We start from the raw sequence: 24,026 nt of genomic DNA, 5'->3' as shown, positions 1-24,026 counted from the left end.
AAACAGCTTAAGAAAAAGGTGTTTAGTATTTCAGCTTTACACATGTCATCCTCTGTTTCAATGCCTTCATCATCCTGGAGTGTCTGGATATGCTGTTTCGAGCCACTTACTGATTTAACGTAAGACCAGAACTTCCTAGGATTTTCTGTCAAGTCGGTACATAGAATTTTACTTTCGAATTCACTGAACACTTCACGCATAGCCCTCCTTACGCTAACTTTGACATCGTTTAGCTTCTGTTTGTCTGAGAGGTTTTGGCTGCGTTTAAACTTGGGGTGAAGCTCTCTTTGCTTTCGCAGTAGTTTCCTAACTTTGTTGTTGTACCACGGTGGGTTTTTCCCGTCCCTCACAGTTTTACTCGGCACGTACCTGTCTAAAACGCATTTTACGATTGCCTTAAACTTTTTTCATAAACACTCAACATTGTCAGTGTCGGAACAGAAATTTTCGTTTTGATCTGTTAGGTAGTCTGAAATCTGCCTTCTATTACTCTTGCTAAACAGATAAACCTTCCTCCCTTTTTTTTATTTTCCTATTAACTTCCATATTCAGGGATGCTGCAACGGCTTTATGATCACTGATTCCCTGTTCTGCACATACAGAGTCGAAAAGTTCGGGTCTGTTTGTCATCAGTAGGTCCAAGATGTTATCTCCACGAGTCGGTTCTCTGTTTAATTGCTCGAGGTAATTTTCGGATAGTGCACTCAGTATAATGTCACTCGATGCTCTGTCCCTACCACCCTTCCTAAACATCTGAGTGTCCCAGTCTATATCTAGTAAATTGAAATCTCCACCTAAGACTATAACATGCTGAGAAAATTTATGTGAAATGTATTCCAAATTTTCTCTCAGTTGTTCTGCCACTAATGCTGCTGAGTCGGGAGGTCGGTAAAAGGAGCCAATTATTAACCTAGCTCGGTTGTTGAGTGTAACCTCCACCCATAATAATTCACAGGAACTATCCACTTCTACTTCACTACAGGATAAACTACTACTAACAGCGACGAACACTCCACCACCGGTTGCATGCAATCTATCCTTTCTAAACACCGTCTGTACCTTTGTAAAAATTTCGGCAGACTTTATCTGTGGCTTCAGCCAGCTTTCTGTACCTATAACGATTTCAGCTTCGGTGCTTTCTATCAGCACTTGAAGTTCCGGTACTTTATCAACACAGCTTCGGCAGTTTACAATTGCAATACCGATTGCTGCTTGGTCCCCACATGTCCTGACTTTGCCCCACACCCGTTGAGGCTGTTGCCCTTTCTGTACTTGCCCAAGGCCATCTAACCTAAAAAACCACCCAGCCCACGCCACACAACCCCTGCTACCCGTGTAGCCACTTGTTGCGTGTAGTGGACTCCTGACCTATCCAGCGGAACCCGAAACCCAACCACCCTATGGCGCAAGTCGAGGAATCTGCAGCCCACATGGTCGCAGAACCGTCTCAGCCTCTGATTCAGACCCTCCACTCGGCTCTGTACCAAAGGTCCACAGTCAGTCCTGTCGACGATGCTGCAGATGGTGAGCTCTGCTTTCATCCTGCTAGCGAGACTGGCAGTCTTCACCAAATCAGATAGCTGCCGGAAGCCAGAGAGGATTTCCTCTGATCCATAGCGCCACACATCATTGGTGCCGACATGAGCGACCACCTGCAGATGGGTGCACCCTGTACCCTTCGTGACATCCGGAAGGACCCTTTCCACATCTGGAATGACTCCCCCCGGTATGCACACGGAGTGCACATTGGTTTTCTTCCCCTCTCTTGCTGCCATATCCCTAAGGGGCCCCATTACGCACCTGACTCTGGAGCTCCCAACTACTAGTAAGCCCACCCTCTGCGACCGCCCAGATCTTGCAGACTGAGGGGCAACCTCTGGAACAGGACAAGCAGCCATGTCAGGCCGAAGATCAGTATCAGCCTGAGACAGAGCCTGAAACCGGTTTGTCAGACAAACTGGAGAGGCCTTCCGTTCAGCCCTCCATCCGGACCCCCACAGTGATGCCCATTGGCAACAGCCTGAAGCTGTGTGACCGAAGCCAACACTGCCTGAAGCTGGGAGCGAAGGGATGCCAACTCAGCCTGCATCCGAACACAGCAGTTGCAGTCCGTATCCATGCTAAAAACTGTTGTGCAAAGAACGTCTGAACTAATCTACAGAGAGCGCAAACAAATCGACACAAAATTTAAATGGTTATTAAAATACAAGATTGCCTAGTAAATGCAGTAATGCTGCTACTTGCGCACTGCTGACACACTGCTCGGCGGCGGAAGGAGACTACGCGATTTTACATTATTCAGGTACTAAAATGCGATGCTACAACTCTCAAATACTATAATACGCCTGAAATTTATGAATTAACCAATGCAAGTACCAAAAACACGCAAAGAAATTAAGAATTAAACTATGTAACAAATGAGTGAGCTAGGAGTATACGACTTGCTGCTGCAGCTGCTTATCCAACGGCGGCAGGGAGCACACATCCAGTTAGAGGGGAGTCTACGTTTAAACATGTACTCCAAAATACGTGGCAACTTGACTTGGCATTATTGTCATTGTTGTAGGTGAAAGAATTGATGAGAACAGAGAAAATAATTGGATAGCTGGGGTTTGAAATGTAAGCCTAAGTTTTGTAGTGTGGAACTTGACCACTGAACCACAAAGGCGCATTTCTAGACAAACCATTAATAAGTTTATTTATCCAACAGAAATTGCATTGAGCCAAGGGAACAAATACTAATTCTGTGCAAGAAGTAAACAAAGAAAATATGGTGGCATTGTATGTTATTCATTATTTAATTTACAGATAATTCACAGGTGAATAAATTTGTTTGAATGATTTTCTGTTCATATTATCAAATGCAATGAGTCCTGGTTGCTCACTTACTCAGTTTACTCATGAAAGCCTATAATGTAGCCAGATTTAAGATTTTTGGTAATTATAAACTAAGCTGATAATTATAATCTGTTGTCACACCCCTCAATGTAAATCCTTTTAATTTGCCCTGTTCAAAAAAAGTCTAAATGTCAGCGCAATTTTAGCAGCTGACTGAAACTGAGCATTAATTTATCAAGTATTATTTCACAGAAATATATAGTTCCATAACTGAAACAATAATCTTCAATAACATTCAATATTTGGTTATCACTTTAATTTTCATTATAGTGTGGTAATATTTGGTGAATCTCAGGTATACAAAACACACCTCCTCCAAAGAAAACATGGAAAATCAACCACTAAAAAGAAATTATAATTCTAAATGCATTTGAATGCTTGCCAGCTCCTTTAAGGCCACTATTTGTGTCAGAGCTGTATTGGTAGATCCTGTGTTTCCTTACCCATATGGCAAGGCCACTCGGCTGTTACCTGTCAAGCATTATGTGATACCGAGTGAGTGAAGTGCCAGCTGCATGATGCCACATGAGCATGCATAGCGAGTGATGTAGACAAAGACTACTCCTGCGATTTTGCCATGCTGATGCAGTGCTGTACCATAGGTATTATGTCACACCAAGAGATGTAAAAGCAGCAAGCAACCAACCATCTTTCTCAATCTCCATAGTACATTTTATGTTTTCATGCGTTGAGTTCAGGTGTTGAAGAACTCTGGGAGAATGTCCAAATCGTGAGGCCAAGCTATAAAAGTGTCATCAACGTATACTGGAGGGATGTTTGCTCCCCAAAATCTTCCATAAAAGGATGGCCACCAGGGAAGACAAAGGATTCCCCATGGCGACATCATCCAATTGATCAAAAAACATCATTGTTAAATAAAAAGTATGCTGAGGGTAGAGTGTGCTCGAACAACACTGTAATGTCAACCCCAAACCTACTGCTGATGAGATGTATTAAGTTCATCAGAGGCACATTTGTAAAAAGCAAAACTACATCAAAACTGACCAACAAATCATTGCTTTCCATTGATAGTGTGACATAGGCGACAACAAGGCAGACTGCAAAGATTGACCCAATTTCACCACGGAGGGCGCACACCACAGTGCACAGACTTGGAGCAGAAACGCATTCACTCAAGCAGCACATGCACAATACCAGCTCAATACACCATGCATTTGCCAGCAGGGTCTTAAATATGGGAGCTCAGTGCATTTTTGTGTGTATTCACCTGACAATGGCCAAAAGACTATGTGCCAAAATATTGTGGCAGCAAGTTGAAGAAATGCAGCAGTTCATCTGAAATATTGGAGAACATTAAATCTGTTTCTGCACATCTCATTGGCTACTTAAAATTATCTTCAGAGTAACTTGCAGACAGGTACGTTTAAACGACACTCACATGTAGCTTTTGACCACAGCATTCGTCAGTAAAGAGAGAAACACACACAATGTTCATACACACAAATACAAGCAAGCACACCTCACACACACACACACACACACACACACACACACACAACTGCCAACTCCAGCATCTTAGGCCGGAAGGTGTGCTTACTTTTGTGTGTGTGTGTGTGTGTGTGTGTGTGTGTGTGGTTTTTTTTTTTCTCTTTTGTGTGTGTGTGTGTGTGTGTGTGTGTGTGGTTTTTTTTTTTCTCTTTTTCCAGTGAAGGCTGTGGCCAAAAGCTTTATGTAAGTGTCTTTTAACTGTGCCTGTCTGCAACTTGAAATGTCTTCTTTATGGTAAGTAGCAATCTATCTTGTCCTACATTGTTGATATTCCTACCTGGAGTTTCCATTGTTTTATCTTCGCACTAGCCACTTGAAACTAAGTGCCCTGGTACATTGCCATTGCAGTATAAGAAGTGTGGTGAAATTGTTTTTAACCAGAATATAGCTCTAGCTCTCCCCCCCCCCCCCCCCCCCGCCCCCCCCCCCCCCCGCTCCTACCCCACATTATTACTAATACATACTAAGAATTCTTTCTCAACCTGTTAAATAAATGTACATGTACCACCTGCTAATGTATTTAATACAAAAGGAATTTAATGGTGTGATTCCACCAAGAATGTACAGGTTATTGCATTTTTATGTCCACCTTGTGAATAATAAAAATAAATATAGCAAGGACAGGCCGTGACACACTGTAAATATGAAGTAACAGTGTGGGAAAAACATAAAAGAAAAGTGATTAATTGCTTATCTTTGGGATACTTCTTGTTGTTCTGGATATGTAGATGTGCATACATACTTTTCATGTTGCAGCATAACTGGTGTAGATGGTAGTAGAAGTTGAAAAGGGTGGGAAGGGCGAAGAGGTGGAAGAGGGGAGACTTCAAAAGATTGCAAAGAGAGGTGATGGAGTAGACAGAAAACAACAACATGGTGGATTCCAGCAACGAGTTATGGCCTCAGACAGGATACACATGTGAAGGGAGAAGCCAAGCAAGAAAGTGGGAGCCTTTCACGAAAATGCCCAGAGAACTGGAAAGGGAAGTACAGTGTGCAGCCTAAGAAAGATAAAATAGCAAGGAAAACAAATAGAAATGACTGGGGAAAACTAGAAGTTCAAAAGGAAGAGAAGAATGGACAGGCCAACACAAAGACTAACAGATTTTAAGTCTAGGGACATTGCAGGGGAGTAGAATATGCTGGAAGAGCACTTATCATATGAGCAGCTCAGAAGATATGTTTCTGGGAGGAACCAATGTGACATGAGTTGCAAGGCAACATATGAAGTTGAATGTGTTGTCACAGACAGTGTGTTCTGCATCTAGGTGAAGTAGACCATTAGCTTCTCTTCATTTCCAAAGCACCAAGTGAGGTGGCACAGTGGTTAGCACACTGGACTCGCATTTGGGAGGATGACGGTTCAATCCTGCACCTGGCCATCCTGATTTAGGCTTTCTGTGATTTCCCTAAATCACTCCAAGCAAATGCCGGGATGGTTCCTTTGAAAGGGCACAGCCGACTTCCTTCCCTGTCCTTCCCTAATCCGATGAGATCGATGACCTCACTGTCTGATCTCCTCCCTCAAAACAACCCAACCCCATTTCCAAAGCTGAGTTATCATCTGATCTGAAGTCAAGTGCGAAAGAGAGACTTGATCTTCAGTCCCTCATCTGTAATACAGGTATTCAGTTGTGAAGTATTCCAGTACATCATCGTCTAGCTTTCAGGTTATAAGGTTCCTAAAGCCAGTGTGAAAAGGAAACTGGATGTATCATACCCTAACCAGTGAAATTACCTCAGATTACTAATAAAAAAAAGTAAAAAAAATAAAAACAACACTACATCAACATGATTTTATTATGACGACAACATTTTTCTCCTTTCTATTCTCTCTCTCTCTCTCTCTCTCTCTCTCTCTCTCTCTCTCTCTCTCTCTCTCTCTCCCCCTCTCCCTCTCCCTCTTTCCCCCTCTCCCTCCCCTCCCTCCCTCTCTCTCCCTCCCTCCATCCATCTCTCTCCCTCCCTCCTCTACCTCTCTCTTTGTATTTTTATTACTTCTCTCATCATCATTATTGTTATTAGTATTAGTTTTTTCTGTAATATTAGGTGGACGGTAGTTTTAATGGGTGGCTGTAATTGATAAGTTAACAATAGTAAGGTTATAGCTAGTTCTTAGAAGGTACAAGTGTATGGGATCCACACTGTCAGAGTTAGGTTATAGCTAGTTCTTCAAAGAAACAATTGTATAGGAACCCACACTGCTGGGACAGTTGTCCAGCAGGTAACTTTGCCACTAGCATGTTAGGAAACAACCACCAAAATGTGTGTGTGTGTGTTTTTTTAATAACATGTTTCAAAATTTAATGTGTAAAAAATGGTCAATTTATTTAGCTAGGTAAAAGAAGGTTAAAGATCATCAATCAATACAAGGGACATAAATGTCATGGATATGAGTGTTGTAAGCACAGAGGAGAATATTAAAGTGCCTATGTGAGCCTCCTATGTATTGGCATTGCAGCTGTTATGTGTAATATATATTGGAGCTCTGTGTTTGAAAGCAGGTGCTGTACAAGGATGCTTTAGGTGAACATCTAAACAGCGCATAATAAGCAACAGCTTAGACATTGTCTCGGTGTATGAGCAACTAAGAACAAGTTGCAGTCATTTTCCTTTGCCACCACCCTTTTATTGCTGTGCCCCTGCATGTATCACATATTTTTTTTGAATACAGTAGTCATTTGCTTGTGCTCTGCTACTTACATTGTTATTTACTCTCATTTATGTACAGGTAGGTTTTCTTTACCTGCTGATTGCCTTTGGTAGCCGTGCAACTCGAAGGAGTGCACAGTGGAAGACAGAGGAGGTTCTTTTTGAGAGTGGTCTTAATGTCTGCCCCCTTAATGCCAAAATTCATTACAACATCGCCAAAAAGGCAGGTGATGCTGGGCATAAACTTTCAGCCATTGCTGGCTACAGGACGGCTCTCAGGTAACATGCTCAAAACTTCCTGTGTTTTATTTTAATTTCATTTGACAGTTATATGGGAATCCTCTGTACTTGAAGCAATAGGTGAATTTTTATATTGCTCTCACCCCATCAAAATTTTTTTACATAAATGAAAAGAGAATCTTTTATGTGTATTTCATAAATTTGTAATGTTCAGCCACTTGTAATAGTTTTTAGTGTTAAGGTCCAAAACAGAATACATAATATTTGTGATGAACAACTTTGTAGACTATACTGTTTCCCTGCATTAAAACTAAATGCTTTTTTTTCCAGGTTAAATGAAGAATATGATCAGGCAATGAACAACTTGGCCAATATGCTCAGAGATGAAGGACAGTTGAATGAAGCAGAAAGCCTCCTCCGAAAAGCCATATCGTTGAGGTGAACTGAAACTTTTGATTCCTAAAATGTAAATTGAAGTACTGAAATATTTTGAAAAATTTGAAAAAAAATAGTTTATGTATCAACAATAATGAATCAAGCACCTTCTAATTTTGCTATAAAGTTATGAAGGAAGCAAAAGAAGTAACTTCCAGTTGCTCAATATTTGTGCACTTGTTACTGAATACAACCCAAAGCTATTTCACAATTAACAGTAAAGATCTTGTGAACTGTATAATGTGACATGTGCTAAAGAACCAGACTTCATGTGCATAACTAAAATACTAAAGGAAGTTTCAAGTGAGCTAGTCCTTCAGTTGCCTTTTTGGTTTGATTTGATTTTTTATTGGTCCAGTTTTATCATACAGCACAAATTGTACAATTGATATTGGACAGGTCAAAGATAAGTTATAATAATACTTAGTATTAGCAGAATAGTAGGCAAATTAAAAATAGGTGCCTATTACAATTAATTTTGTTACGTGTTCAGAAATTTTCTGACAGAATAGAAACAGTGCTTTATTAGAAATGCCTTTAGTTTAGCTTTAAATATTGGATGAGTAGCATTTTTTTATTTCCTCTAGTATCTTATTGTGTAGTAGTACATCAATGTTAATTATGCTCCTCTGATAAGTGGTTTTTCTGTGATATTTTTGATGTATATTTGATTTCCCTCTGTTACTATAGTTGTGTACATTTTTGTTCTGTAGCAATTTGCCTGTTTTCAGGAGGTAGTCCGTAGTGAACAAGATAGTTTCATAAATGAATAAACTTGGAACATTTAGAACACCAAGCTCAGTAAAATGGGATTTACAGGACTCTATCTTTTTAAGGCCACAAATTATTCTTGGCACTCTTTTTTGCATTCTAAAAACCTTTACACTGTGAGTTGAGTATCCCCACAAAATGATCCCATATCGGACTAGTGAGCGGAACTGTGCATAGTATGCCTGCAATACTGTTGTTTAGCTTGTTGTAGCCTTTAAAATTCTTAGGCCATAGCACACAGATGATAGTTTTCTAGACAAATTATTTATATGTGTGTCCCACTTTAAGTCTTGCTGAACCCATAGGCCCAAAAATTTTGTGACACATTTTTAGGGTATCATTTTTTTAATTGTGGTTGAATAAACATTTGGTTAGTTGGAGGAATTAAATGAAAATCGACACACAGTTTTTTTCAGTATTTATAATGAGTTTGTTTTTTGTGAACCACTCAGAAAGTCTTTTCATAGAACTTTCTGCCGTGGACTGCAAAGTTTCTGGACTGGATCCAGTGAGCAATATGCTGGTGTCATCAGCAAACAGGATAGTTTTTGTGGGACTCATATATTCAACTAAGTCATCCACATAAATCATGAAGAGTAGTGGACCTAAGATTGAGCCCTGTGGTACCCCATATTTTATTGGTAATTCACTAGAAAGAAAGGAGTTGTTTCTTGTTTTATTCACTTTGTTGAAGTGATACCTTCTGCCTGTGGGTCAAAGGCTTTTGATAGATCTAGAAAAATACCTGCAGCTAATTTATGTTAATCAAGGGATTTTAAAATGCAGACTGAGAATTCGAAAATTGCTGTCTGTGTAGATTTAGACTTTCTGAAACCATGTTGTTGTACTGTAAGTGGTGCATATTTATTTAAGAAACAAGAAACTTAAAAGCCTGTCATAGAAGAGTTTTTCTAGAAGGAACGTAACTGTGACACGGGTTGGTAGTTTGATATTTTTTCAGAAGAACCTTTTTTTAGCAGTGGTGAAACTTTTGCTATTTTAAAAATATCTGGAAATACACCAGTTTTTAAAGAGAGGTTGAGAATGTTTGCCAAGGGGTTTGCTATGTGGTGAGCACGTGCTTTTAATATGAAATCAGATACTTCATCAAGACCACTTGACATTTTATTGCTTAATGATTTAACTTTACTTATAATTTCATTGGGGTTTGTTTCATAAACATACATAGAAGCAGTCGAGATCACTGACTTGCTGGAGAAACTTGAGACTGCTCCTTGACAGTGTACTTGAATAAGGTCTTCAGCTAGTGAAGTGAAGTATTCACTGAATTTTTCCACAACTGAATTTGGGTCTGTCACTTTTGAGCCTTCTAGTGTTAATGATACATTCTTTTTCTTTGGCTCTGAACTACAAGTTTCTTTCTTTATAACTCTCCACATGGATCTCATTTTGTTACATGAGTTTCTTATCAAATTGTCATTTCACATAATTTTTGCCTCTTTGACTACTCTACCATAGATTCTTTTGTAGGCTTTTGAATAATCTGCGAATTCTTGGGTTACTCTATATTTCTTACAACAGTACTGCAGAAATCTGTTTCTCTCACTGGAAATTTTTATGCCTTTAGTTACCCATTGCTTATTATTGTTAGGTTTTACTGTTTTTACTACTTTTGGAAATGCTATATTAAAATAGTGAAGAAAGATGCTCTGAAAACTCGTGTACATGCTATTAAAATTGTTCTGAGTGGCAATGCTTTCCCAGTTTTCCTTCACCAGTAAGAGATTAAAAATTCTAATGTTATCTTCAGAAAAGGTTAACTACTTTTTTGGAACTGCTTCTACTTGTTGGCATTTCTATACACAGCAGCTGTGCCTCATGATCACTATAACCCATGTTCAGTACTCTGCTTGTGAATCTGTAATTTGTTTCGGAGATGAATATTTGGTCAATAATGGAATCTCTGCATTCTGTTAATCTTGTATGGGTAATGTATTGTGGGGTTCATATTGAATGTGTTGGTCATATTTATCAAAGCATCTCTGGTGCTGCTGTCTTTTGAAAAATCAATATTGAAATCCCCACAAAACACTATCTTCATATTTAGTGTACTGATCCTGTTCAGCAGAACCTCTAGTTTATTCATGAAGACTAGCAGGTTTCCACTTGGTGCTCTATACATGTTAATAACTATGAAATTAAGCTCTGGCAGTTTAGTAATAGAAAGTTCAAAGTCTTTTTCAATTGAGTCAATATAACTTTTACTGACATCACAGAACTTTATTTGTTCTTTCACAAAGATAGCAGAGCCACCTTGTTTGGAAAATTCTCAGCTAAAATGATTTGCTAATCTATATCCTGAGATTGAGGTTGATTTTACTTCGTCATTTCATAGCCAATGTTCAGTAATGCAAATTATGGTCACATTTAGTGCATACTGGAGTAGTGCTTCCAACATGGAAATTTTATTTGTGAGTGACTGAACGTTATGGTGTAGTATAGCAAAATCTGGGTATTTAGTAACTTTAGTTGAAACGGTTTCTGATTCTTTATCTAATGGCATTTCTAATACAGCACTTACCCTAAAAATTTTTTGGTATCTTTCTTGTGTGTGGCTTCTGTTTGCTGGTGGCAATCAGCAGGTGAGTTAACTTCTGAAGCTTGTATAACTTTTGCTTCATCCACATCTGTCCTCTTCGGTTCAAACTATTTCGTAATTTTCATTTGGCTGTGACTTGATTGTTTGTTTCTCGACTAATCGGCTTAAACCACTTGGTAATTTCTAGGCATATATCCTCATTTCAAACTCTTACACAAATGCATCTTCAATAGGATGACACAAGAGCAAGAATGTAGCTTCAGTTCTAACTCTGACATGATCTCATTATAAACTGAGAGAAGTTTTGACATTCCCTTCCATTTATAAAACTCACTCACATAACATATTCACATAAATATTCAGTAATAGCTCATTACACTTCAGTCATATACAAGATTATTTTTGATCAAAATCATAGTATTGTATTATACTGATCAATGAACTATACAATACTGATGTTTTGTTATCAGTCAGAAAAGAATCATAAAAGTACATCAAACATTGGAAAATACAGGATGGATTGTAACAGCATTACACACACACACACACACACACACACACACACACACACAAATGCTCACACACATGACCGCAGACTCAGGCAACTGAAACCACATTGCGAGCAGTAGCTAGCACCAGTGCATGATGGGAATGTCTACCAGGTGGGGGTAAGGAGGAGGTGGGAAGGGGGAGGGATAGTATGGTGGGGGTGACGGACAGTGAAGTGCTGCAGGTTAGACAGAGGGCAGGGGAGAGGTGGGTTAGATGGAGTGTTGGGGAGAGGTGGGGAGGGAGGCGCAGAAGTAGTGGAAAAGGAGAGAAGTAAAAATACTGAGTGTGATGGTGGAATGATGACTATGTAGTGCTGGAATGGAAACAGGGAAGGGACTGGATGGGTGAGGATAGTGACTAATGAAGGTTGAGGCCAGGAGAGTTTCGGGAATGTAGGATTTATTGCAGGGAGAGTTCCCACCTGCACAATTCAGAAAAGCTGGTGTTGGTGGGAATGATCCGTATGGCACAGGCTGTAAAGCAGTCATTGAAATGAAGGATGTCATGTCTAGCAGCATATTCAGTAACAGGGTGGTCTGCTTGTTTCTTGGCCACAGTTTGTTGGTGGCCATTCATGTGGACAGACAGCTTATTGGTCATCAGACCCACATAGAATGCAGCACAGTGGCTGCAGCTTAGTTTGTAAATTACATGGCTGGTTTCACAGGTAGCCCTGCCTTTGATGGGATAGGTGATGTTTGTGACCGGACTGGAGTAGGTGGTGGTGGGAGGATGTATTCCACAGGTCTTGCATCTAGGTCTATTACAGGAGCATGAGCCATGAGGTAAGATATTGGGAGCAGGGGTTGTTTAAGGATGGACGAGTATATTTTGTAGGTTTCGTGGACAGCAGAATACCACTGTGGGAAGGGTGGGGAGGATAGTGGGCAGGACATTTCTCATTTCAGGGCACGATGAGAGGTAGTTGAAACCCTGGTGGAGAATGTAATTCAATTGCTGCAGTCCTGGGTGGTACTGAGTTATGAGGGGAATGCCCTTCTGTGGCTACATGGTGAAACTTTTGGAGGTGGTGAGAGACTGGAAAGATAAGGCACAGGAGATTTGTTTTTGTACAAGGTTGGGAGGATAATTGCGGTCTGTGAAGGCTTCAGTGAGACCTTCGATATATTTTGAGAGGGACCACTTGTCACTACGGATGTGACAACCACGGATGGCTAGGCTGTATGGAAACAGCTGGAACACCCAGTAGCTGTGCGCATTGCGCAGCACAGTGTTCTTCATTTTAATGACTGCTTCAGAGCCTGTTTCATCTGTATCCTTCCTACCAACACCAGCTCTTCTGAACTGTGCAGGTGTCAACTCTCCCTGCAATATATCCTATGTTCCCGTAACCCTCCCGCCCTCAACCTCTGTTTGTCATTCTCCATTAGCCATCTATCCCCTACCCTGTTCCCGCTCCACAGCCTTCTATTCCACAAACATACCCACAATCTTTTTACTCTCCTTTTCCGCTCCATCCTCTCCTCCGCAGCCTCCCTCCCCCCCCACCCCACCCCACCCCACCCACCCCCCACACCTCGTCTGTCTAACCCCCTGACAGCACCTAGCTGCCCTATGCCCTACCCTCTCTCTCCACCTCATCCCTGCGTGCTCCCACAAACAGCACTTTACTGTCCCCCACCTGTACCCTTCTATCCCTCCCTCTTCCTGTCCTAGATTCCTCCTTACCTCCACCACCCAGGCTGTTGCTCGCATCATGTGCTATTGCTCACAGGCTGGCCTCAGCAGCCAGAGACAGTGATCCTGTGTGTGTGTGTGTTGCATTTGCTTGAATGTGCGTGTGTGTGTTGTCTATTTCAGAAGAAGTTCTTCTGATCTAAAGCCTGTGTGTTTGGTAGTTTCTTTGTTGTGCCTGTCTGGAACTCAACATCTTTGCTATATGGTGAGTAGCAATCTGTCCTTTTCATAACATTGTCTTTATTCCATCCTGGATTTTCCATTGTTTAATTTCTTTTGTTTCATCATATATTTCTTCAGTCTCTTAATTATCTGCGGAGCTAGATGGCATATAAACTTGTACGACTGGGGCTTCATGCCAATTCATATAGTGTTCTAATTACAACACGTTCTATTTTAGCTCATTGTATTTCATATCCTGTTGAGCAAACATCACATGAACTTACAAAAACATAAATGTGGCAGTGGAGGTGAATGGCTAATTCCCTTAATAATCAAACATCCAGCCACAGCATTTAGATTTATTTTTCATGTGTTGTTTTTGTTATATTTTGGGGATAGATTTTACGCAGTTTGTATTACAAAAAGTTTTAAATATTGAAGACTCAGATGTTAACAAGAGAAAGCAAGAAAGAGAGTGTTAATCAGATTTTGATAAGGAAGTTTTTCATGAGTGTGTGATTTTTACTCCTTTTAATCACATTCATAGTAAAGTACTTCCATAATTTAGTGCATGATTGCTATATTAAACATGCAGTGTGCCTAAAAAATCCTGCAGTGTCCACTGTCACCACAGACACCACCACAAACATAACATCTACTTTACCACAATCTGTCGGGAAACATTTATAATAACCATATAGCATTAGTGCCAAATATGCCACAGTGGCTTTACAATGAGTGGAGAACAGCAATAAGTGTGAAAGTTATTTTTATTTCAACAGTAAGATTAGGGGAGATAAACTGATACTTGTGTAGGTTGGTGTACTATCAGACTATGTATTATCTCTCTCCCATAAAAGGTAAAACATGCAAAAAGGTGAGTGTTGATCCATAAATTGATTTAAGCCAGTATTCCTCAGCCAGTAATAATTTAATAAAAATTACATTAATATATTTTTAAATACTGTAGTGTGAGCTGTATGTTAGCTTTGTTGTTACATTTGTGCCTCTCCGTTTCATTGTGGAATAGTAGTCCCCCTGTTGTGTGATTATAAATTTGATACATTTGGTTTCTTACAGAAATGATTTTGCTGCTGCCTGGATGAATTTGGGCATTGTACTTTCAGGACAAAAACGCTATCAAGAAGCAGAAGAATGCTACATAACAGCTCTTAAGCATAGACGGAAATATCCTGACTGCTATTACAATTTAGGAAACTTGGTTAGTACAATTATGGCTCTGCTTCCCATTTCAAAAGGATTTGTTTCATTTAAAAAAATTTATTAAAAACAAACTGTACTACTACTGATCATCAAGTAACCGAAGTATTGAAGGGATGAGAAGAAGCATTGGGTGTAAAAAGGTACAAAACTAGAACTCTGATCCTGTAGTTGTGTTCTTTGCTGTGGTAGGGGAACTATAACAACCACTGTATCATGTTTTAACAACAACCATTAAACTTAAGCTCAGTTCTCAGTACCAATTATATATTCAATTCATTTGAGAGGGATGTGAACAAGCTGAAATTTGAGTATGTGAGTCACAAATACATTCAGAGTTGAAATGGGACAACGTCTAGATCTGCTTTTAGGTATTTTCTGGGAAAAGTTTAATTGCACATAATTTCCTGTTCCTGCCTAAATAATACCTTGCATTAACATAAAACATTGGGGGGACAAGCCAAGCATAACAAAAATCACTCTTTTCTTCAGGAGCAACTATTGCATCATCATAGGATAGTGTAATTTACTTCTTTACTTGCAGTGATATTTATTTGTTCCTCCCTGTATTCATATTGCTTCCATTTTCTGCCTTCTGTTTTATCATGTGTATCAGGTCAATCTGTGCCAGATAATGCTTGCTTGGGACATCGGTCATGTGAGTATGAAGTGTGCTTGCTTGTGTGGTATTGTTTTATTGCTGAAGAATGCTTTGGTCAAAATCTGTAATGTGTGAGAGTCTTTAGTTGCGTCTGTCAGTAACTCAACGGGTAATCTTAATGGTGAGTAGCAATCTATTCTTTTCCTAATATTGTTGTTCTTTGGTTCTTAATTAGATTATATTAGGTCACAAATATGACACATCATAATGATGTGGAACACATCAGTTAGTCTCTTTACATAACATACCTAAATTTCTTTCTTTTTTCTTCCTTTTTTATTGTAAAGTTGCTGATTTATATCTAGAAATTTATCTATTGAGTAGAAGAAGTTGTTATTCAGATATTCTTTTAATTTATTGTTAAATACTAGTTGGCTATCTGTCAGACTTTTGATGCTATTGGAAAAGCGACCAAAAATTTTTGTGGCAGCATAATTTACCCCTTTTAGTACCAAAGTTAGATTTAATCAAGAATAGTTAAGATCAGCCTTCCTGCTACTGTTGTAGCTATGCACAATGTTATTGTTTTTGAATTGGGATGTGTTATTAATAACAAATGTCATAAGTGTGTGTGTGTGTGTGTGTGTGTGTGTGTGTGTGTGTGTGTGCGCGCGCGTGTGTGTGCGTGCATGTGTGCGCATGCGCACATGCATACAAGGTGGAGAAAAATTGTGTCACGAAATTTTAACCCTGGATAGCTGATGCCATTAGGAACAAAAATTACTAATGTTGTGTAGGTTGACAACACGCAATTTTTGAATAACGGAAACTTGGCACCACACGCTCTGCAGGATTGCCCTGTTGCCGGATGCTCTGGACAACACATGACCATGAAAGCTTTGCTTGCCAGAGATTGCAGGTGACTTGTGTGCTCCGAAGTAAAGCTTATGTGTGAATGCCTCAGATGTGAGGTGGTGACAAACAGCAAGACCTGTTTGACATGTGCACGTATCACATTGGGGCAGTGATGGGGCGAGGGTCTTCTGTATGTGTGAACCGATAACCATAGCACTGCCTGACAACTGACGAACGACAACAGGTCAATCCCATGGCCAATCAGAGCACGTGGCATCAAGTTTCCGCAGTTTAAAAATGGTGTGTTGTTGACCTATACAACATCAGTAATTTTGTTTCCTACTGGCATCGGCTATCCAGGGTTAAAATTACATGACACAATTTTTCTCCATCCTGTATAAATACACACGCGTGCGCGCGCACACACACACACACACACACACACACACACACACACACATTGGGAAGCAGCTGTAAATATCCCTAGTTTCTTAAATAAAAATCTGCAAGATGATCTTGAGTGGGCTCCAGCTATTATTCTGATTACACACATTTTTTAAATGAATACTTTTTCACCTTAATGACAAATTACCCCAAAATATGACACCATAGGAAAGCAGTGAATGAAGATGGGCATAGTAAGCTAATTTACTGATATGTTTATTGCCAGAAATTTTTAATAATGCTAATAATGTAAGTATAACAACTAAAGTAATCAATTTTTGGCAATATAATGTAACTGGATAGATAAAAAATGATACTCACCAAGCAGCGGCAAGAGAAGACACATATATTACTTATACAAACTTTCAGAGCCAGTGGTTCCTTCTTCTGGCAGAAGGGTTGAATGGGAAGAAAGAGGGTTGAAGAGAAGGAACTAGAGAGGTTTAGGAAAAGGGGTAGAGTTCAGAAAATCACCCAGGACTCAGGTTAAAGGAGTCTTACCAGATGGAATGAGAATGAAAGAAGTCTTTCCTTCCTAAAACTCTCCAGTTTCTTTCCATTAAACCCATTTCCTTCCCCTTCAACCCTTCAAGTGGAAGAAGGAGCCACTGGCTCCGAAAGCTTGCACTTGTCTATCCCGCTACGTAATAATAACATAAGCAGCTGAACTCAAACATTTCAGTGGATCATCAATGTGTTTCTTCCAATCCAGTCTCTCATCAGTGCACACACCTAAAAATTTTGAATATTCTGCCTTAGCTACAGACTTCTCTTCAAAATTTGTATTCATTAATCATGTTATGTCATTTGTTGTACAAAACTGTGTATACTGTGTTGTTTTATCATAATTTAGTGAGGGTCCATTTGCAGAGAACTACTTAGTAATTTTCTGAAAGACATTATTTACAATTTCCTTGGCTAATTCGTGTTTGTTGTGTAGTTGCTATACTTGTATCATCAGCAAAAAGAACTAGTTTTACATCTTCAGAAGTATAGAGTGGTATGTCATTAATGATTTTAAGAACAATAAGGAATCCAAGACTGAATCACATGAGACCCATTCTTGATACCTCCACAGTTTGATGAATCTGCTGAGTTTTTGTGTGTTATGTGAGCTGTTTATTTCAATTTTCTGCACTCTTCCAGTTAAATATAAACTAAACCACTTGACCATTGTCCCACTAATACCACACTACTTAAGCTTATGCAGAGGAATTCCATGATATACACAATAAAAAGCCTTTTAGAGATCACAAAAAATCCCAGTGGGTAATGTTCAGTTATTCAGAGCATTTAAATATAATTTGTTGAAAAGCATTTCTGGAAACCAAACTGACATTTTGTTGGTACTTTATCTTTACAATATGTGTAGCTACTCTTGAAAACATTCCTTTTTCGAGAATTTTGGATAAATCTGTCAGAAGTGAGATTGGGCAGTAGTTGTCAGCATCAGACCTACCCCCTCTTTTATGAAGTGGTTTAACAGTAGCATATTTCAGTCTATCAGGAAAAATGCTCTGTTTCACTGAGCTGATACATATGTGGCTGAGAGTTCTACTTACCTATTCAGAAGAGGTGGATAGAATTTCAATTTTATCAAACTGCATAGGTATTGCATCTTCCATCCATAACCTTGCCTTTTCTGATGAGCATCTAGATTCTTCTTTCTCCACAACATTTAAAAAATCATTATTAAAAATATTTTCAACTTCTGACTATTTGTTAATAAACTTTTCATTTAGTTTGATGCTAGCACAAGCTTTGTGTGGTCTTGGTTGCCACGTTTCCCTTTTTCCCTTTCAATAATATTCCAGATTGGTAGAGGCATGCTCCTTCTTCACAACTAAATAAAGGCAGTTTGTTTTTTTGCCATATGTGTCATGTCAGGAATTTTTTTGTGTAATTCTTCACTCTTAACAGCTTTTGTGTCTTGTTCCATGTTAGAACAGGACATAGAAATTATTAGAGTGAACATTTACAACAAAAACTCCTGATGTAACAGGAAAACTTTCATATACAAAGAGCCCTTGCAATGAAAAAGAAAATAATTAGTGACCAAATCAATATAAGCAGTAACTCACTGATCATTTTAGCCACTAAAACAATAACAAACAAAAATGTGAAGCATAACCAGAATAAATAATTAATGAATTCCCCTCCCCCCCCCCCCCCCCCCCCCCCCCGCCCCCCAAATCTCTCTCTCTCTCTCTCTCTCTCGCGCGCACACACACACACACACACACACACACACACACATTTTTTAAGGCGTTGAATCGGCCAGCAAGGTCAATGTCTATGTCTATTGCATTGAAAGATAAAGAATTAGGAAAGGAGATAAGAAATTTTTATTGTCTATAATACAACAGACAGTCACCAGTAATCTACATCCATACTCCGCAAGCCACCTGACGGTGTGTGGCGGAGGGTATCTTGAGAACCTCTATTGGTTCTCCCTTCTATTCCAGTGTTGTATTGTTCGTGGAAAGAAGGATTGTCGGTATGCCTCTGTGTGGCCTCTAATCTCTCTGATTTTATCCTCATGGTCTCTTCGTGAGATATACGTAGGAGGGAGCAATATACTGCTTGACTCCTCGGTGAAGGTATGTTCTCGAAACTTCAACAAAAGCCCGTACCGAGCTACTGAGTGTCTCTCCTGCAGAGTCTTCCACTGGAGTTTATTTATCATTTCCATAACGCTTTCGCGATTACTAAATGGTCCTGTAACGAAACGCACTGCTCTCCGTTGGATCTTCTCTATCTCTTCTATCAACCCTATCTGGTACAGATCCCACACTGCTGAGCAATACTCAAGCAGTGGGCAAACAGGTGTACTGTAACCTACTTCCTTTGTTTTCGGATTGCATTTCCTTAGGATTCTTCCAATGAATCTCAGTCTGGCATCGGCTTTACCGACAATCAACTTTATATGATCATTCCATTTTAAATCACTCCTAATGGCTACTCCCAGATAATTTATGGAATTAACTGCTTCCAGTTGCTGGCCTGCTATATTGTACCTAAATGATAAGGTATCTTTCTTTCTGTGTATTCGCAGCACATTACACTTGTCTACATTGAGATTCAATTGCCATTCCCTGCACCAAGCGTCAATTCGCTGCAGATCCTCCTGCATTTCAGTACAATTTTCCATTGTTACAACCTCTCGATATACCACAGCATCATCCGCAAAAAGCCTCAGTGAACTTACAATGTCATCCACAAGATCATTTATGTATATTGTGAATAGCAACGGTCCTATGACACTCCTCTGCGGCACATGTGAAATCACTCTTACTTCGGAAAACTTCTCTCCATTGAGAATGACATGCTGCGTTCTGTTATCTAGGAACTCTTCAATCCAATCACACTATTGGTCTGATAGTCCATATGCTCTTACTTTGTTCATTAAACGACCGTGGGGAACTGTATCGAATGCCTTGCGGAAGTCAAGAAACACGGCATCTACCTGGGAACCCGTGTCTATGGCCCTCTGAGTCTTGTGGACGAAAAATGCGAGCTGGGTTTCATACGATCATCTCTTTCGAAACCCATGCTGATTCCTACAGAGTAGATTTATAGTTTCCAGAAAAGTCATTATACTCGAACATAATACATGTTCCAAAATTCTACAACTGATAGACGTTAGAGATATAGGTCTGTAGTTCTGCACATCTGTTCGAAGTCCCTTCTTGAAAACGGGGATGACCTGTGCCCTCTTCCAATCCTTTGGAACGCTAGGCTCTTCTAGAGACCTACGGTACACCGCTGCAAGAAGGGGGGCAAGTTCCTTCGTGTACTCTGTGTAAAATCGAACTGGTATCCCATCAGGTCCAGCAGCCTTTCCTCTTTTGAGCAATTTTAATTGTTTCTCTATCCCTCTGTCGTCTATTTCGATATCTACCATTTTGTCACCTGTGCGACAATCTAGAGAAGGAACTACAGTGCGGTTTTCCTCTGTGAAACAGCTTTGGAAAAAGACATTTAGTATTTTGGCCTTTAGTCTGTCATCCTCTGTTTCAGTACCATTTTTGTCACAGAGTGTCTGGACATTTTGTTTTGATCCACCTACCGCTTTGACATAAGACCAAAATTTCTTAGGATTTTACAATTGTTGTTGCCTACGTTGGCCCAAACAAAGAGGTACTCATCTGCATTGTGCTTCTTCTTTCTCCTTGTAGACAAATTAAATGGCTTGTCTGGAACCAGGGTACCATAGGGAAACTTCACCAGAAGTCCTGTACTCTCCGCTACGCTCCAAGTCTTCCAAGCCAAAATGTTTGCATCAGGGAATGCTTCAAGGCCACCATAATCTGCATGGTGCCCCCATACAACAGCCAAGGTCAACCGTGTACTGCCACCAAAGACAGCACTAACATCACATGTGAACTGCATTCTCAGTCCACGAAAGACATTTGGACCAGCAATAAGTTGCTTCTTACTGAATTGGCCAGCAAGGTCAATGTCTATTGCTTTCAAAGACTTGTAGACAGGAACACTGCGCCACCAACGGTGATGAGAACCACGTCGCACAGGCATTGCAGTGGTACGTTAACACAAGTGAACATTGCAAGCTAACACCCAGTGACACCCAAGAGCAAAGCATCTGCACGTGTCAGCAGCCACAGAGATAATGACGCGGCGTGCTGCAGCGCAGGCCAGTTCCGACAGGCCGGAAGTGTGACGTTTATCGCTTCCCCCTCTTACGAGCTATGCAGCTGCAGCCTGCTTATCAACTTAGCGGCACTAAGTAAAACTAGTAGCGCCATGTTCCTGAGTGCAGAGGCCCTTCTCTTAAGGTAGCCAAATGCTTCATCACCAGACAAAACACATCAGCTACAATGTTCCCTTGTGTTAACATACCACTGCAATGCCTGTACGATGTGGTTGTCTCGCCATTGGCAGCGCAGTGTTCCTGTGTACAAGTCTTTGAAAGCAATAGACATTGACCTTGCTGGCCAATTCAATAAGCAGCAGCTTATTGGTGGTCCAAATGTCTTTCGTGGACTGAGAATGCAGTTCACGTGTGATGTTAGTGCTGTCTTTGGCAGCAGTACATGGATGACCTTGGCTGTTGTATGTGGGAACCATGCAATTTGTTATGGTGGCCTTGAAGCATTCCCTGACGCAAACATTTTGGCTTGGAAGACTTGGAGTATAGCAGAGAGTACAGGACTGCTGGTACCTTGGTTCCAGACAAGCCGTTTAATTTAATGACACACAGACACACACACACACACACACACACACACACACACAACAAAACAAATGAATAAATATCAAACCACACAAACAAAAGACAAACATACAGTGACAGCTGGCAATGCTACACACTGTAAACATACACATTGTAAGACAAATGAAAAGTGTAAGTGAGCTGTCGTGATAAAGTGGGTGAAAAAATACTAGAAATCGCCCATCTGCGGCATAGGACTGAATGAACACATCTCCAAGACCACACACATGGACTAGCAACTTTGAAAATCATAAGTAACACAAAATGATAATTTAACCTCACAATACTTGTGCTGCAAAAGTTTTTTCTAAGCTGAAAAAATGAGAAAATGTAGCATAATCACATACTTGTAACTATTACATAATGCATTTATTATACACATATCAAAAAATGTTTTGCATCATCTCGATTCCAAGAGTTTCAGAACCTTTACAGAAAATTGGAATAGAGATCAACATGAACATCATGTCTGCCCTGTTTATTGCTCAAGAAAAACACACATTGCATGTTGTACCACCATACAGCGAGACCTTCAGAGGTGGTGGTCCTGATTGCTGTACACACTGCTACCTCTAATCCACAGTAGCACATCCTCTTGCATTGATGCATGCATGTATTCATTGTGGTATACTATCCACAAGTTTATCAAGGCACTGTTGGTCCAGATTGTCCCACTCCTCAACGACGATTAGACGTAGATCTCTCAGCGTGGTTGGTGGGTCACGTTGTCCATAAACAGCCCTTTTCAATCTATCCCAGGCATATTTGGTAGGGTTCGTGTCTGGAGAACATGCTGACCACTCTAGTTGAGCGATGTCGTTATCCTGAAGGAAGTCATTAACAAAATGTGCATGATGGAGGTGCGAATTGTCGTCCATGAAGACGGATGCCTTGCCAATATGCTGCTGATATGGTTGCACTATCGGTCAGAAGAAGGCATTCACTTATCATACAGCCGTTACAGCACCTTCCATGACCGCCAGCGGCGTACGTCAGCCCGCGTACGTCAGCCCCACATTCTGCCTCCACAAAACAGCAGGGAATCTCCACCTTGCTGCATTCGCTGGACAGTGTGTGTAAGGCATTCAGCCTAACTGGGTTGCCTCCAAACACGGCTCTGACAATTGTCTGGTTGAAGGCATATGTGACACTCATCGGTGAAAAGAACATGATGCCAATCCTGAGCGGTCCATTCAGCATGTTGTTGGGCCCATCTGTACCGCACTGCATGGTGTAATAGTTGCAAAGATGGACCTCACCATGGACATCATGAGTGAAGTTGTGCATCATGCAGCCTATTGCACACAGTTTGAGTCGTAATACGACTTTCTGTGGCTGCATCCAAAGCGTTATTCATCATCGTGGTGTTGCTGTTAGGTTTCCTGTGAGCCATAATCTTGGGTGGCCTGAGTGAGGCATGTCGTCAACAGTTCCTGTCTCTCTGTATCTACTCCGTGTCCAAACAACATCGCTTTGATTCCCTCCGAGATGCAATCAAACCATGGTATTGACCATTTAGGCATGGTTGAACTACAGGCAGCACGAACTGTGTGCCTCTTTGCTGGTGGAATGACTGGAACTGATCGGCTGTCGGATCCCCTCCGTCTAATAGGTGCTGCTCATGCATGATTGTTTACATCTTTGGGTGGGTTTAGTGACATCTCTGAAAACAGTCAAAGGGACTGTGTCTCTGATACAATATCCACAATCAACGTCCATCTTCAGGAGCTCTGGGAACTGGCGTGATGCAAAGCCTTTTTTGATGTGTGTATATAAAAATTAACATGTATTACACACCACTGAAAATGCTTCATAAATAAAAGACCTTTTATGTTTATAAGATATTTTTATCCATTTAGTAAGCCATAGCTTTTTAATAGTTTCTAACAATTCTATTTCACTGTTTTTGCAGGGAAACTGTTTTCAAATATACTCACAAACGCATCATGAAATCAGTCGTACTTTAATTTAGCATACGGTTCCTGGCAGACCTCATCCCAATCTGACTGCTGCAAGCTTTGCGTAAAATTTTCAATTGTTAAATTGTTATGAAATGTATTCACAAATTGCAAGTACAGCACAACCACAGCTATACAAATTGATGGAAACAAATGAAAATTTGTGATGGACCAGGACTTGAGCCCAGATTTCCCATTTTATGTAAGCGGTTGCCTTAACCACTTTGGTTATCCAAG

At 40.3% G+C, this 24,026-nt stretch overlaps 1 protein-coding gene across 2 annotated transcripts in view; it reads left to right on the top strand.

Annotated features, from left to right (window-relative positions):
• Positions 1-24,026, top strand: part of LOC124593815 (protein O-mannosyl-transferase TMTC4-like) — a 135,580-nt gene that overhangs the window by 77,287 nt on the left and 34,267 nt on the right. For both annotated transcript variants that reach the window (XM_047132163.1, XM_047132164.1), the window contains exons 8-10: positions 7,139-7,338; positions 7,630-7,737; positions 14,558-14,699. In XM_047132163.1, the coding sequence (XP_046988119.1) occupies positions 7,139-7,338; positions 7,630-7,737; positions 14,558-14,699 (450 nt within the window). The remainder of the gene's footprint in view (positions 1-7,138; positions 7,339-7,629; positions 7,738-14,557; positions 14,700-24,026) is intronic.

The sequence above is a fragment of the Schistocerca americana genome, chromosome 2, assembly GCF_021461395.2.
Source record: "Schistocerca americana isolate TAMUIC-IGC-003095 chromosome 2, iqSchAmer2.1, whole genome shotgun sequence".
Classification (NCBI taxonomy): Eukaryota; Metazoa; Arthropoda; class Insecta; order Orthoptera; family Acrididae; genus Schistocerca; species Schistocerca americana.
This window is presented reverse-complemented; position numbering and strand designations above follow the sequence as displayed.